Below are 15,374 nucleotides of genomic sequence, written 5' to 3'. Positions count from 1 at the left end.
AAGCAAATGGGCGCTTCTCCTGTGTGCCCTGGCCGGGAATCGAACCCGGGTCCCCTGCACGCCAGGCCGACGCTCTACCACTGAGCCAACCGGCCAGGGCCTCTATTTTTTTTCTATAGATATATTTTTCTCTCTCTTCAGTTCTCTTTTATCTATTTTTAGCCCCCTCTTCTAAAACTAGTAAGTTTTTCTTTATACTTTTCATCTGCTTGCTTTTTTAGAGTACACACTAGGAAATTTCTCTGTTTAGTTCTCTAGCTTATTAACTCGCTCTATGTTCATATCACCTTTTTTGGCAATTGAGGGTTAATTTTTAAGAACTATAGTTAAGATGTTATGGATATATGCAGTAAACTTCTGTGATTCTGAGGATATTTATAGTTATTCTGAAGTCATGTTCTGATTGTTCTCCTTTTAGTATATATAGCTCTTTCCTCACGTATAAATTTTTTCCACTTAATAAACAAGGTGCCTCAAATCAAAGTGTTGCTGTCCCCTAATATCTGATGATACTTTAATGGCTGCTTGTTTTTGTATTTGAAACTTCTATTAGCATGTAATTGCTTATCTTTTGCAAGGAATAAGCCAGTCATGCTACCAAGCAAGATACCTTAGAAGCTCAAACTGAAATTAAGATTTTTATGCAAGTGACTTATTGAAGAGACTCTCACTAGAAACCTCTGAGTGGAGGAAGCCAAATAGGAATGAGGAAAAAGCCAGTGGTTCCCAAATTTGTTATACATCAAAATCACCTGAGGAGCTTTTGAAAATCCAAAAGATCAGAGGAGTAATGTCAAAAGGTGGCAGAATCTGCAGCCTCAGGCTCTTAATGCCCCATGGAGACACTCATTTAGCTATATAAAGACCCTATTACCTTTATGAGAATTTCAGAAGCCACTTAAGAGATTCAATCACAAGGCCAAGAAGAGGCACATTGAAGCACTTAGGGTGTTCCATTACACTTGCCCATCATATACAATACTTCTGCCTGAACAATAAAGGTCAATCAGGAGAAAAAATCTGATTTGTGACTTCTCTTTCAGGAGAGAAAGAAAAACATGAAACGTGTTTTATATTATGGCTTTTTGAGAAACTGACCAAAGGACTGGCTTCTGTCTCTCCTTACTTGATCACTGACAGAAAAGAGACGGAAAAACTTTATATGTTTGAGGCTCACTGAAAACAAAAGTGAATCCTGTGGGTTGCTGCAGCTCTAAAGAAATTGCAGTACTGAAGATAGACCCCCTAGGGATGTTCCTGAGTAGAAAAAAACAAAACTCTTTAGCTGGAGATAATACACCCAAGCCCAGGGAATATGTATGCCAGAAAGGTTTGGGAGGCCTCTTGTCTCTAGCTGGGCTGATTGGTGAAGATCTTTCCCTAGTAAAGACAGTATATAAAGACTTGGAGAAGTGGCTGGTTTTTTTAAATATGCAAATTTCAATAAAAGTTAACAAGGCATATGAAGAAGCAGAGAATCACAGTTCAATCAAAGGAACAATTAAAAACTCCAGAAATCAGTCCTAAACAATTAAATGTGTGAATTACCCAACAAATAATTTGAAGTAAAGTTATAGAAATGGTCAATGAGGTAAAAGAGAATGCAGACATCTTAAGGAATTCAAAAAAATGATGCATGAACAAAATGAGATTACCAAAAAAGAAATATAAACTATAAAAAAGAACAAAAATACATTTTTGAGCTGTAATATACAATAACAAAATTGAAAATAAAATGACTACAGGGAATCAGTAACAGACTGGATCAATCAGAAGAAATAACTACTGAACTTGATGACAAGATCATTTGAAATCAAGTCAGAGAAGCAAAAAGAAAAACAAATGAAAGTGAAGAAATCCTAAGGGAATTGAGATACCCTTAAATAGACCAATCTATACATTTGGGGAGTTCTAGGAGTAGAAGAGAGAGATACATGTAATAAAGCCTATCTGAAGAAATAATGGCTCAAAACTTCTCCAAATTGAGACATGAAATGAGCATACAAATTTAAGAATCTCAAAGAATGTCCACTTGAATGAAACCAAAGAGACCTACATTGAGACACATTTAACTGCCAAAAGTCATGGAAAAAGAAAATCTTGAAAGCAGCAGAGAAAAAGCAAGAGTTCCCCTAAGATAATAATTGGATTTCTCAGCAGAAATCTTGCAGGCCAGAATGAACTGGAGTGGTAAAAAATGCTGAAAGAGTCCTGGTTGGATGGATCAGTTGGTTAGAGCATTGACCTGAAGTACAGAGGTTGCCAGTTTGATCCCCAGTTGGGACACATGCAAGAGCAGACTGATGTCCCTGTCTCTCTCGGCCTCACACCCTTCCTCTCCTTCTAAAATGAATATGATAAAGTTTTTAAAAAATACGAAAAGAAAAAACAACTGCCAACCAAGAATACTACTGCTCAAAAAAAATTAAAGGATATTGTATAGCTTCATATTCATTTTGAAATATCCCCTAATTTTTGTGAGCCGTATATATACAGCAAACCACATGCAATACCTTTATGACATTAAATTTGGCAATGATTTTGTGGCTATGACACTAAAAGCACAGGAAACAAAAGCAAAAATAGATAGATTGGGTTTTATAAAACTTGAAAACTTCTGTACTGCAAAGGAAACACTAATACAGACAGAATACAACACACAAAATGGGAGAAAATTGCAAAATATATATCTGAAAAGAGATCAATATTCAGAACATACAAAGAATTCCTAAAACTCAACAACAACAAACCTGACTAAATAATGGCAGAGGACTTGAATAAACATTTTCCTAAAGAAAATATTCAAATGGCCAACAAACTTATAAAAGTGTTCAACATTTGTAATCATTAGAGAAATGCAAATCATATGAGATTTCACCTTACACTCATTAAAGTGACATCTATTTAAAAAGAAAAACAGTAAGTAACAATATTTGGCACAGATATGGAGAAATTGGAACCCTTGAGCACTGCTGTTGGGAATAAAATTTGTAAAATATTTTAGAGGTTGCTGAAAAAACCCTCCAGAAATAGAATTAACATAAAATCAGTAATTCTACTTCTAGGTATATATTGAAAAGAATTGTAAGCAGGATTTCAAAGGGATATTGCAGCATTATTCACAATGCCCCAAAAGTGGAAGGAGCCCAAATATTAATAGATGAATGGATAAAGAAAATGTGGTATATACATATAATGTTGTAAAAAAGAAGAAAATCTTGTCACATTCAACATTATGGATAAATCTTTATGACATTATCCTGAGTAAAATAAGCCAAGACAAATACTATATGATTTTAATGCTATGTTTAGAGTAGCTAAAATCTTGGTAACAGAAAGAGTAGCAGTGGCTGGCTGAGGGGGGAAATTACAACCATTAAATGCCATTCACTCAAAGGCAGAATTTTTACACTTGAAGCTGTTGTGAAAGTTAATATATTTGTTGTAAATTTTAATTTAAAAATTTAACTATTTGTTTAAATGGATGTTTTTAAATAGGTTTTCATAGTCTTTTTCTCAGTTTTGTAGTAGGTGCTGTCTCCCCTGCTGTTATTGTCCCCTCCATGCTAAACTTGCAAGACCGCGGATATGGTATTGTGGAAGGCATTCCAACCTTACTAGTAGCTGCTAGTGGTTTTGATGACATCGTGGCTATCACTGGATTCAGTACATGCATGAGTATAGTCTTCTCCACAGGTAAATAAGAAAATACCTGCTCACAAAAATCAGGAGATATTTTTTGCTTTGTATTTATTTTGAAATATCCCCTAATTTTTGTGAGCTGTATACAACCAGTGCCATATTGTTCGTAGCTTTTATTGTTTCTGTTAGTTCCTTAAATAAGGTTTCTAGCTTTCCTTCATTTATTGATCAAGACTTGACATTTAACATTCTTTCATTCTATTATTAAGAAAATGTAAATATATAGAGTACCAACAACTGTGTGCCTTTTGGTAATGGTGGGACAAAATTCTGCACCAGTTTTGAATCCCAAGCTAATATTTGGTGTTGAATGTCACTTTACAGAAATTGTGAAAGTAAAAACTTCCCCATTTAGTAAAGCTTTAGTTACCTGAAATGTTTAAAATTCTGTCTTCTGTATTGTTGAAGCACCAAAATATTTTTAAGTTGAAAAGTAATATGTAAAGTTTCTCTTGAAGTCATAACATATAAATTTTTTTTTCTTTTTCTTTTTTTTTTTTTTTTTTTTTGAAGCTGGAAACGGGGAGAGACAGTCAGACAGACTCCAGCATGCACCCGACCGGGATCCACCCGGCACTCCCACCAGGGGGCGATGCTCTGCCCACCAGGGGGCGATGCTCTGCCCCTCCGGGGCGTCGCTCTGCCGCGACCAGAGCCACTCTAGCGCCTGGGGCAGAGGCCACAGAGCCATCCCCAGCGCCCGAGACATCTTTGCTTCAATGGAGCCTTGGCTGCGGGAGGGGAAGAGAGAGACAGAGAGGAAGGGGGCGGGGGGTGGAGAAGCAAATGGGCGCTTCTCCTATGTGCCCTGGCCGGGAATCGAACCCGGGTTCCCCTCATGCCAGGCCGATGCTCCACCGCTGAACCAACCGGCCAGGGCCATAACATATAAATTTTTAAAAAGAAAATCTGCCATAGTCATATCCCAAGAATAATAATTCTGAATCTTTTGATGTAAGTCCAAGCAGACTCTATCTATCTATCTATCTATCTATCTGACATCTATCATCAATCTCTATCACTAGCTTTATCTCTCTTTTCTCTCTGTTCCTAACAGTTTTATAAAATTATTGAACATTGGCCATACTTGTTTATAACCTGAGTTGTTTTGCATTTAACTGTATATTGCAACCATGTTTCTCTTAAGTAAATATATTTCTATGACATTTTAATAGTTGAATAATATTCAATTGGCTACATTATAATCACTGCTTGAAAACTGAAGTTGACTTCAGTATTTACTAGTATTAAAATAATCATTGATTGAACATCTTATAGCTAAATAGTTCTATCTAAACTTAATATTTTCTTAATCTTAAAAGTGTAATCGTTGAGTTAAAAGGTATACAAAGTTATACACTTTAGAAATATATTAACACAATATCATGTCTCACAATGTTGCACAAGCTTGCCACTTTATCTTTCATTCTTTTCAAAACTAGATATTATTATTCTTTTTATCTTTGCAGGTGAAAAATGAGGCCTCTTTATTTATTTTTTTTTAATTTTTTTTTTTACAGGGACAGAGAGAGAGTCAGAGAGAGGGATAGATAGGGACAGACAGACAGAAACAGAGAGAGATGAGAAGCATCAATCATTAGTTTTTTGTTGTGACACCTTAGTTGTTCACTGATTGCTTTATCGTATGTGCTTTGACCATGGCCCTTCAGCAGACGGAGTAACTAACCCCTTGCTGGAGCCAGCAACCTTGAGTCCAAGCTGATGAGCTTTAAGCTCAAGCCAGATGAGCCCGTGCTCAAGCTGGCAACCTCAGGGTCTCGAACCTGGATCCTCCGCATCCCAATCCGACGCTCTATCTACTGCGCCACCGCCTGGTCAGGCAAGGCCTCTTTAAAATAAAATACTTTTACTAGTGATGTTAACCAAATGTTCATGTTTATTGGTCATTGACATTTGGTATGTTTTATCATTTGTTTTTCTTGAAATCTTTTGCCTCATAGGTGCCTTCATCTTTTGTTCTTTTTGATTGGTAAAGATACTTCATAATATTAAAAATGATAACCTTTTAATTTATATTCTTTAGTTTTTCCCATTTTTAATTTGACTTTTAATTTTGTAATTTTTTTTTTTTTTGCCATTTGGAAGTTCTAAAAAATTTTTTTTTGACAGAGACAGAGTCAGAGAGAGGGACAGATAAGGGCAGACAGATAGGAAGGGAGAGATGAGAAGCATCAATTTTTCATTGTGGCACCTTAGCTGTTCATTGATTGAGTTCTCATATATGCCTTAACCAGGGGGTTACAACAGACTGAGTGACCCCTTGCTCGAGCCAGTGACCTTGGGCTCAAGCTGGTGAGCCTTGCTTAAACCAGACGAGCCTACGCTCAAGCTGGGGATGTCGGGGTCTTGAACCTGGGTCCTCTGCGTCCCAGTCCAATGCTTTATCTATTGTACCACTGCCTGGTCAGGCTAAATTTTTTTTTATTGACAAATCTGGTCATCTTTTCCTTCATTCCTGGTATCAGTTATTCTTCCAAAAAATATTTTTGTATTTCTATTCCATTGTGCCAGCTACTGTGCCAAATATTGAGAAACAGAAACAACAATATTATTAAGTAATTGTCTCATATTTGTTTGATGTTCCATAGATGTTTCCACTCATTTAATAGTCACAATAGTGCTATCTCATTTTACAGATAAGGAAAATGAGGAACAAAGGTTAAAAATTTGCTCAAGTCACAAATCCAATAAGTAGGGGAGCCAAGATCTGACAGTCTGACCTCAGACCCACACTTTTAAGTATTATTCTATACAGCATCTGGACGCAGCAGGCAGAAAAGACCACGTGGCCCATGTTCTCAAAGAGTTTACGTTAAAGAAATAATTACAAATGTGATGAACGTTTTATAGCACAGGATGCTATAGGAATATGCCAAAAGAAACCAAGTCTAATTTGAGAAAGGCATCAAAATTGAAAAACCAAGCAGGTACATGCTTAGAAAGTCTTCTTTCATCTCATGACTATGTAAACTGTCACTTAAAATTTCAAGGACTTTTTAAAGGTTTCATATTATACATTAGAACTTCCATGTTCAAATATTTAGGGATATTGTAGATAACCACCAAGATCTAATCTTATCTTCCTGGTCAATGGCCCCCTTTTTTCATTATAAAATGTCCTTTTGTATCTCTTTTGACCGTATTTAACATAAGGTCTATTTTGTGTGATATAAGTATGACCATCTTTGCTCTCTTTTGACTTCCATTTACATTTGCATGGAATATCTTTTTTTATAAATTTTTATTAATTTTAATGGGGTGTCATTAATAAATCAGGGTACATATGTTCAAAGAAAACATCTCCAGGTTATCTTATCATTCAATTATGTTGCTTACCCATCACCAAAAGTCAAATTGTCCTCTGGGTTTTCCTTGTGCTCCTCCCCTCTTCTTCCCTCTACTCCCTCCCTCCCCACCCCACCCCCAGAACCACCACACTCTTGTCCATGTCTCTTAGTCTCGTTTTTATGTCCCACCTATGTATGGAATCATGCAGTTCTTAGTTTTTTCTGATTTACTTATTTCACTCCATATAATGTTATCAAGATACATCCATTTTGTTGTAAATGAATTGATGTCATCACTTCTTATGGCTGAGTAGTATTCCATAGTATATATGTACCACATCTTCTTTATCCAGTCATCTATTGAAGAAATCTGATGATAATCTAATAAGCCTTCCTTTATATGTTGTATTCTTCTTTTCCATGGCTGCCTTGAGAATTTTTTCTTTGTCATTGGTTTGTGCCAATTTCATTATGATGTGCCTTGGAGTAGGTTTGTTGGGGTTAAGATAACTCGGTGTTCTGTTTGTTTCTTAAATCCGAGGCTTTAGTTCTTTCCACAGGCTTGGGAAGTTCTCATCTATTATTTGTTTGAATATGTTCTCCATTCCATTTTCTCTCTCTTCTCCTTCTGATATACCTATTATTCTTATATTCCTCTTTTTGATGGAGTCAGACAGTTCCTGTAGGGCTTTCTCATTTTTTTAAATTTTTGAGTCTCTCTCTTCTTCTCTCTGTTGTGCTCCAAGTTGCCTGTCTTCTATGTCACTAATCCTCTCTTCTATCTGGCCTGTCCTATTAGCTAAGCTTGTTACCTCATTTTTCAGTTCATGAATTGAGTTTTTCATCTCTGTTTGTTTTTATAGTTTCAACTTCCTTGGTAATATATTCTTTGTGTTCATTGAGTTGTTTTTTGAGCTCCCTAAATTGCCTTTCTGTGTTTTTTTGTATATCTCTGAGTACTTTTAGGATTTCTATTTTAAATTCTCTGTCATTTAACTCCAAGTTTTCCAATCTATTAAATTTTTTTTCTATAGATTTTTCCTCATCTATCTGTGCTACATCTCTCTTTTGTATCCATGATATTCTATTTCCTTTTCTTTAATGGCATGTGAGGATGTTTTTGTTAATACCACTAATGAGAATTAATAAAAAATAAAAGGTAAAAAAAAGACAATAAAAAATAATTTTAAAAATTATTATTTCTTTTTTCCCTTTTTTCTTTCCCACTCTGAGAAAATACCGTAAAAAACTGAGAATTATATTGTGCTAAATATAACAAAAACTACCTATAACAAAGGGCCTGAGTTGGGGAGAAGTGTTAAAGGACAAAAAGGAGGTAGGGACCCACAAAATGTAAAAAAGGAAAAAATTTGGATCAAGAATAAAATAATTTGCTTGTAAATGATGGTCGACTGAGAAATATAGTGAAAGGGATAAGAGGAAAACAAGAAAAAGAAATAAAAGTACTATTGTATTAAGTGAAACAAAAACTACATAAAATGCAGAGCCAGGGTTGGGGGGAATGCTAATGAGTTAAAAAGCAAAAAAAAAAAGCACACAAAATGTCACAAAGAAAAAATTTGAATCCAAAATAAAATAATTTGTGAGTGAGTGAGAATCGAATAAGAGGAAAAGTAAAGGAGAAAAGAAGAAACTAAGAGAGGGAGAAAAAAGAAAAAGGGAACAAAGAATAAAAAAGGAGAGAGTTAAGGGGTTTAGAGTATAACCCTCATAGAGAGAAAGAAAAAAGAAAAGAAAAAAATGGATAATGTAACAGTTATGGGTAATGTAGTTCAAGATGAAGAGAAAAGAATAAGACGAGCAGAGAATAAAAGGGCCAAGGTGGAAGAAGAAAAAAAAATAAAGATAGAAGATGAAAGAAACAAAAATAAAGTGGAAAAAGTTATAAAGACTGTTAAAGACTGTGGATTTTTCTTGATTTTGAGAGGTTAACTTCTTCCTTTTTCTTTCCTCTCCCTCTTCCTGGTCGGTGGCTCCATACCCCAGGCTCTGCTCCTGTGGCATGCTTAGGTAGAGATTTGCAGTTGATGTGTCTCTATGGCGATGTCATATACTAGGCCTCAGTCTCGTTGGTAGTTGGGGCTTGTTAGCATTTGCAGGCTCCAACAATGGGAGAGTCCATTTTCCTGGAGCCTCTCTTCTGGTCTCTCCTTCCTGAAATAGCAGCCTGATGATCCAGCTATGAGGTTGCCGCTGTCACTGCCTGGAGATTAAGAGACTCAAAGAGCTGGCAAATCCCCACTCTATCCCCACTCAGCACAGGGCTCTGGGTAAGGCTCTGTCAGTCAGAGCCGCCAGTGTAATCAGGCAGGGCTCGGACCCAATTGCTCTCAAGGTGTCTTTCTATGAGCCTCCAGGTGTGTCCAGTATGCCTCAGCACTCTGTGGGACCACTCTACCCAAGCTTTTTGTACTTTGTAACCTGTATTGGCTCCTTGTTCAATGTGTGGGACTTCCAGATGCTCCAGGGATAGATTTTTGTGTTTCTAGTTGTATAACTTGTTGAAATTTTGGGGAGAGATATCGGGAGTTCTCCATGGCGTCATTTCTCTGACGTCACTCTTGGAATCTTTTTTCATCCTTATAGTTACAACAATCTATTTTAAAGTGATAAGTTCAATATCACACAGAAATTCTATTCCTTTACATCTCACCCTCCCACTTTGTTATTAATATCTCAAATTTAATATTTTTATATTGAATATCATCCACTTAGTTTATAATTATTTTTATGCTTTTATCTTAATTTCTATAACAGAATAAAACATGATTAACTCACCACCTTTACAGTATACAGTATTCTTTTTTTTTAAGACTTTATTTTTTGTGTGACAGAGACAGAGAGAGAGACAGAGAGTGGGACAGATATGGACAAACAGACAGGAAAGGAGAGAAATGAGATGCATTAATTCTTTGTTGTGGCTTCTTAGTCTCCTTAGTTGTTCATTTATTGCTTTCTCATATGTGCCTTGCCTGGGGGCTGCAGCAGAGTGAGTGACCCCTTGCTCAAGCCAGAGACCCTGTGCTCAAGCTGGTGAGCCTGCGCTTAAACCATCAACCTCGGGGTTTCAAACCTGGGTCCTCTGCATCCCAGTCTGATGCTCAATCCACTGCACCACCACCTAATCAGGCTTTTAAGACTTTATTTATTTATTTTAGAGAGAAGAGAGAGAGAAAGGCGAGTGAGGAAGGAGTGGGAAGCATCAGCTAGTAGTAATTGCTTTTCATATGTGCAAACCAGAGTTTCGAACTAGCAACCTCAGCATTCCAGTGAATGCTTTATTCACTGTGCCATCACAGGTCAGGCAGAATTCTTAATTCGTCTATATATGTACCTTTATCATAGTTTTATGTTGTATGCTTTTATGTTGCTGTCTTTTTTCTTTTTTTTTTTTTTTTTTTTTTCATTTTTCTGAAGCTGGAAACAAGGAGAGACAGTCAGACAGACTCCCGCATGCGCCCGACCGGGATCCACCCGGCACGCCCACCATGGGGCGACGCTCTGCCCACCAGGGGGCGATGCTCTGCCCATCCTGGGCGTCGCCATGTTGCGACCAGAGCCACTCTAGCGCCCGAGGCAGAGGCCACAGAGCCATCCCCAGCGCCCGGGCCATCTTTGCTCCAATGGAGCCTTGGCTGCGGGAGGGGAAGAGAGAGACAGAGAGGAAAGCACGGCGGAGGAGTGGAGAAGCAAATGGGCACTTCTCCTGTGTGCCCTGGCCGGGAATCGAACCCGGGTCCTCCGCACGCTAGGCCGATGCTCTACCACTGAGCCAACCGGCCAGGGCTATGTTGCTGTCTTAAGTCCTGTTATTTCCACTTGAAGAATTCCCTTTAATGTTTTTTTTCTGTTTTTGTTTTCTGGAAAGCAGGTCTAATGGTTATGAACTACCTTAGCTTTTGTGTATCTGGGGAAGGTCTATTTTGTGGAATAGTATTCTTGGTTGGCAATTTTTTCTTTCTTTCAATACTTTGAATAAATCATCCTACCTCCTTCTGCCCTTCTGGCCTATAAGGTTTCTGCTGTGAGATCCTCTGATAATCTAATTGGTGCTCCCTTGTACATAATGAGTTGCTTCTTTTGCTGCAACTTCTTAACTGACTTCTGGAGTTTCATTAAGGCTTTTGGAATTAATATTGTTAAGTTGGTGTCTCTTTAGGGGGTTGAAGTTCTAGAGCTTTCTACTCCATCATCTTGCTATTGTCACCCTCCAATTTTATTATTTTGTGTGGAAAACTATTTTATATATATACATATATTTACATACCTTTCTGAGCTAAACAAAAAACATAACATTTTGTGACTCAGAATCATTTTTTAAAACTTATTACAATTGCCCTGGCCAGTCAGCTCAGTGGTAGAGTGTCAGCCTGGTGTGTGGAAGTCCCAGGTTTGATTCCCGAACAAGGCACACAGGAGAAGAACCCATCTATCTGCTTTTCCACCCTTCTCCCTCTCCTTTCTCTCTATCTCTTTCTTCCCCTCCTGCAGCCAAGGTTCCATTGGAGCAAAGTTGGCCGAGGCACTGAGGATGACTCTGTGGCATCCCGGCCTCCACCTCAGGCACTGGAATGGCTCCAATTGCAACAGAGCAAAGGCTCCAGATGGGCAGAGCATAGCCCCCTGGTGGGCATGCCAGGTGGATCCCATGCGGGAGTCTTCTGCCTCCCCGCTTCTCACTTTAGAAAAATACAGAAAACAAACAAAAAACTTATTACAATTAATTACAGATATGGTTGCATAAAATTGAAATCTTGATCCTAATGAGGAGGGGCTGGGCCCAAGGTAGGAGCTCAAGCTAGTAGTGAGTAAATTGATTAAACACGCAATATTTGTGAAAAGCATAAAACGCCAAACCGAGTTGGTGAGTCATTTCATTGCTTTTCAAGAAGCCCGACCAGAGGGGTGGGGAAGGGGTAAAACTTCAATATGATAAAGTAGAAAGGACAGTTTAAAATAAAGAATTTAAGACAACCAAAAAAAAATTTGAAAACTCAATTGACTGCCCTGGCTGGCTGGCTCAGTGGTAGAGCTTCGGCCTGGCGTGCGGAAGTCCCGGGTTCGATTCCCAGCCAGGGCACACAGAAGAAGCACCCATCTGCTTCTCCACCCCTCCCCCTCTCCTTCCTCTCTGTCTCTCTCTTCCCCTCCCGCAGCCGAGGCTCCATTGGAGCAAAAAGATGGCCCGGGCTCTGGGGATGGCTCCGTGGCCTCTGCCCCAGGCGCTAGAGTGGCTCTGGTCGTGACAGAGCGACGCCCCAGATGGGCAGAGCATTCCCCCATGGTGGGCGTGCTGGGTGGATCCCGGTGGGGCGCATGTGGGAGTCTGTCTGATTGCCTTCCCATTTCCAGCTTCAGAAAAATACAAACAAAAAAAAAAGAAAAAAAAGAAAACTCAATTGACCCTTGAATAGTCCTAAGAATGACACTGAAACAAATCTTTTCTTTATGTTGTTGTTGTTAAATTGTTCTTTTTATATTTAAATCATTTTCCTCTTTGTCATAATAGTATATCAGAAAATAAACATTACCAGCCTTGTGCTAAGTGCCAGAGGTGCCTGTTTTTCAATCTCTGTCCATCCTTCTACTTTACCTGATCTGCTGTAAGGGGAGCACATTGTAGCTTATTGCTTCTTTGTTTTCTGAATTATTTATTCAATAAACATTTCTGACTTGAGTGCATATGTTAATTTTTAAGAGTACATATTTAATTTATCATATAGATCTGCATATGTATATAATTATTAATATTAAATATTCATTTCTGTATATTTGTTCTATAAGATACACACTTTTCTTCATAAATTACCTAGGTTTGATATATTGGTTATGTAAAAAAATTTCTACATGAAATGGTTTCCTTATGTGTGCCCTTACAGGTGATATACTTCATAATGTCCTGTCCTCTTTACGGGATGTACTTTTAGGTATGCTGATAGGGATGCTTTTGGGAATTTTTGTTCAATATTTTCCAAGTGGAGATCAGGTAAATAAAAACTTAATCAACTTTTAAAAGTATAATAATAGCTATTTCTTTCATAAATTTGAACTATTAGATGATCCATGAAATATAAAATTAATATTTATTGTATTTTCCCCAAAATAGCCTCCAATACCTACTCTGCTTAAAACTTAACACAGTTGTGATTGATATGAGACAATGGCCTTGACTGAAGTCTTGGCTTCCTGACTTGGCAAATTTGGAATACTAGAAAAAAAATTTTTTTGATGGAATGCTTTGTAAATGTTGTATTTATAAATGTAATGAAGAAAATATATATGTACAACTTTTATAAAGGATTATGTACTAACTGAATACATTTATTTGTATTTTTTGTTTTTTTTCTAACTGAATACATTTAAAAGAAAGTATATTTTGAAACCTCTTCTTAGGACAAAGATAACCTATCTTTTTACTATGCTGTTGGATTTTAAGTCAGGCTTGCTAATGCATAATAAACTTGCAATGGATACTTTAGAAAAAAGAAAAGAAAAATGTACTTAATTTACAGAACTGTCTCCATTCCACCCACCCTCTTCCTTCACCAAATTGCCTATTGACTTTTTATAATATTCTCTAATCTTTTTTACCTTACACTTTCCCCTGAACATTTTAGGGGATATAGATTTCCATTTACCTCTGCATATTTTCTGAGTAAATTCACTCCTATTCTCCTAAGGCAACACTATTAAACTCAACCCTTTCCTGCCCTAAAGAATGTGCTGTTACTCTTGTATTTCTATAACTTCCATCTTGATTTGCCTGTAACATTTGTAGTAGCTAATGAAATATTCAGAAATTAATATTTAGGAATTCTCTGGCCCTGGCTGGGTAGCTTATTTGGTTAGCATGTCATCCAGATACACCAAGGTCTTGGGTTCATTCCCCTAACAGGTCACATGCAAGAATCAACCAATGCATAAATAAGTTGAATAACAAATTGATATCTCTCTCCATCTCTCTCTCTCTCTCAAATCAATCAATAAATTTTTTTTTAAAAGAACTTGTTGGAATTTTATATAGAACTACAGGTTATATGTGTCTTTTTCCTTCTTCACTTACGTTAAAATATTTTAATCATTTTACTGACAATAGTATCAGGGATGTGGCAGAAGACGAAACTTAATAATTACAAGTTCTGTCACTTGGTACCAATATTGAATGATGAAAAAAGTAAAAATTTTAGACATTTAATATAACATATAGAAACATGGTATTAAAGGATCAATAATAAATAATATATAATGTAAATATTGTATTATATATTCAATGTAAATTGATTTGTAAAAATTTATTTCTAGACAAATCTCACATTGAAGAGAGCATGCCTTATTGTAAGTCTGTCTGTTTCTGCTGTCTTAGGCAGCAATCGCATTGGAATACATGCAGCTGGAGGATTATGCACAGTAATATTGACATTCATTGGAGGAATGAAGTGGACCAAAGAAAAGGTGAATATTTTTTAATATATCATTCTTTAAAGATAAAATAACTGCATTTTTTTCATTTATAATAGACATTTAGGAAACTACCTCATTCTAGTTGAAAGATGTTTCAGAAGTTTGTATCTTTAAGGAAATATACAACTCAACAAAGAAAATAAAGTATTTAGGAAAAGGACTTACACCTAGACTAAAACACAATAAAGAGTAGAGATATCACATTAAGCCTATTTTTCCCCCAAGTATTATGAAATATGATTATGTAATTTTTATTGATTTAGTTATTTTATTAACATTTTAGTTATACACTTAATACATGAAAAATTGCTCATAAAAAATTAAACAATACAGATGGTCCACATCTAGAATAAATGGTGAAATATTTCTTTTCCCCACCATTTCCAAATATCAAACACCTCTTCCCAGAATTAATAATTTCCTCTAATCAGTCCTCTATTTTTAGACATTTAGATCACTTCCATTTTTTGTTATTACAAACAGTACTGCATTGAACAGTCCTGTTCATGTGCCTTTTTGCAAATGTACAAGTACTTTTGTAGGAATATATTTCTAGAAATGGAATTGCTGAATTTACTAATGGTACTTTTATATTTTGATGGGTACTGTCAAATTATTCATTCAAATTATTTTATTTACTTACACTATTTACTATGAACAGTGTAGGAGAGTCTCTAATACCTCAACCCATCAACACTCTGGATATTATCACTAGTTTTATTTTTTATAATCTCATGAGTAAAAACTATATAACATTGTTTATGAAATATTACTCAGCCATAAAACGAACAAAATCTTGCTATTTGTAACATGGATGATGTAGAAGGTACTATGTTAAGTGAAATAAGTCAGACAGAGAAGGACAAGCACCATATTCTTTTA

General features: G+C 36.5%; 1 protein-coding gene across 2 annotated transcripts in view; it reads left to right on the top strand.

Annotated features, from left to right (window-relative positions):
• Positions 1-15,374, top strand: part of SLC9B1 (solute carrier family 9 member B1) — an 89,290-nt gene that overhangs the window by 62,920 nt on the left and 10,996 nt on the right. For both annotated transcript variants that reach the window (XM_066383899.1, XM_066383898.1), the window contains exons 6-8: positions 3,521-3,696; positions 12,911-13,017; positions 14,334-14,483. In XM_066383899.1, the coding sequence (XP_066239996.1) occupies positions 3,521-3,696; positions 12,911-13,017; positions 14,334-14,483 (433 nt within the window). The remainder of the gene's footprint in view (positions 1-3,520; positions 3,697-12,910; positions 13,018-14,333; positions 14,484-15,374) is intronic.

The sequence above is a fragment of the Saccopteryx leptura genome, chromosome 5 (genome assembly GCF_036850995.1).
Source record: "Saccopteryx leptura isolate mSacLep1 chromosome 5, mSacLep1_pri_phased_curated, whole genome shotgun sequence".
NCBI lineage: Eukaryota > Metazoa > Chordata > Mammalia > Chiroptera > Emballonuridae > Saccopteryx > Saccopteryx leptura.
This window is presented reverse-complemented; position numbering and strand designations above follow the sequence as displayed.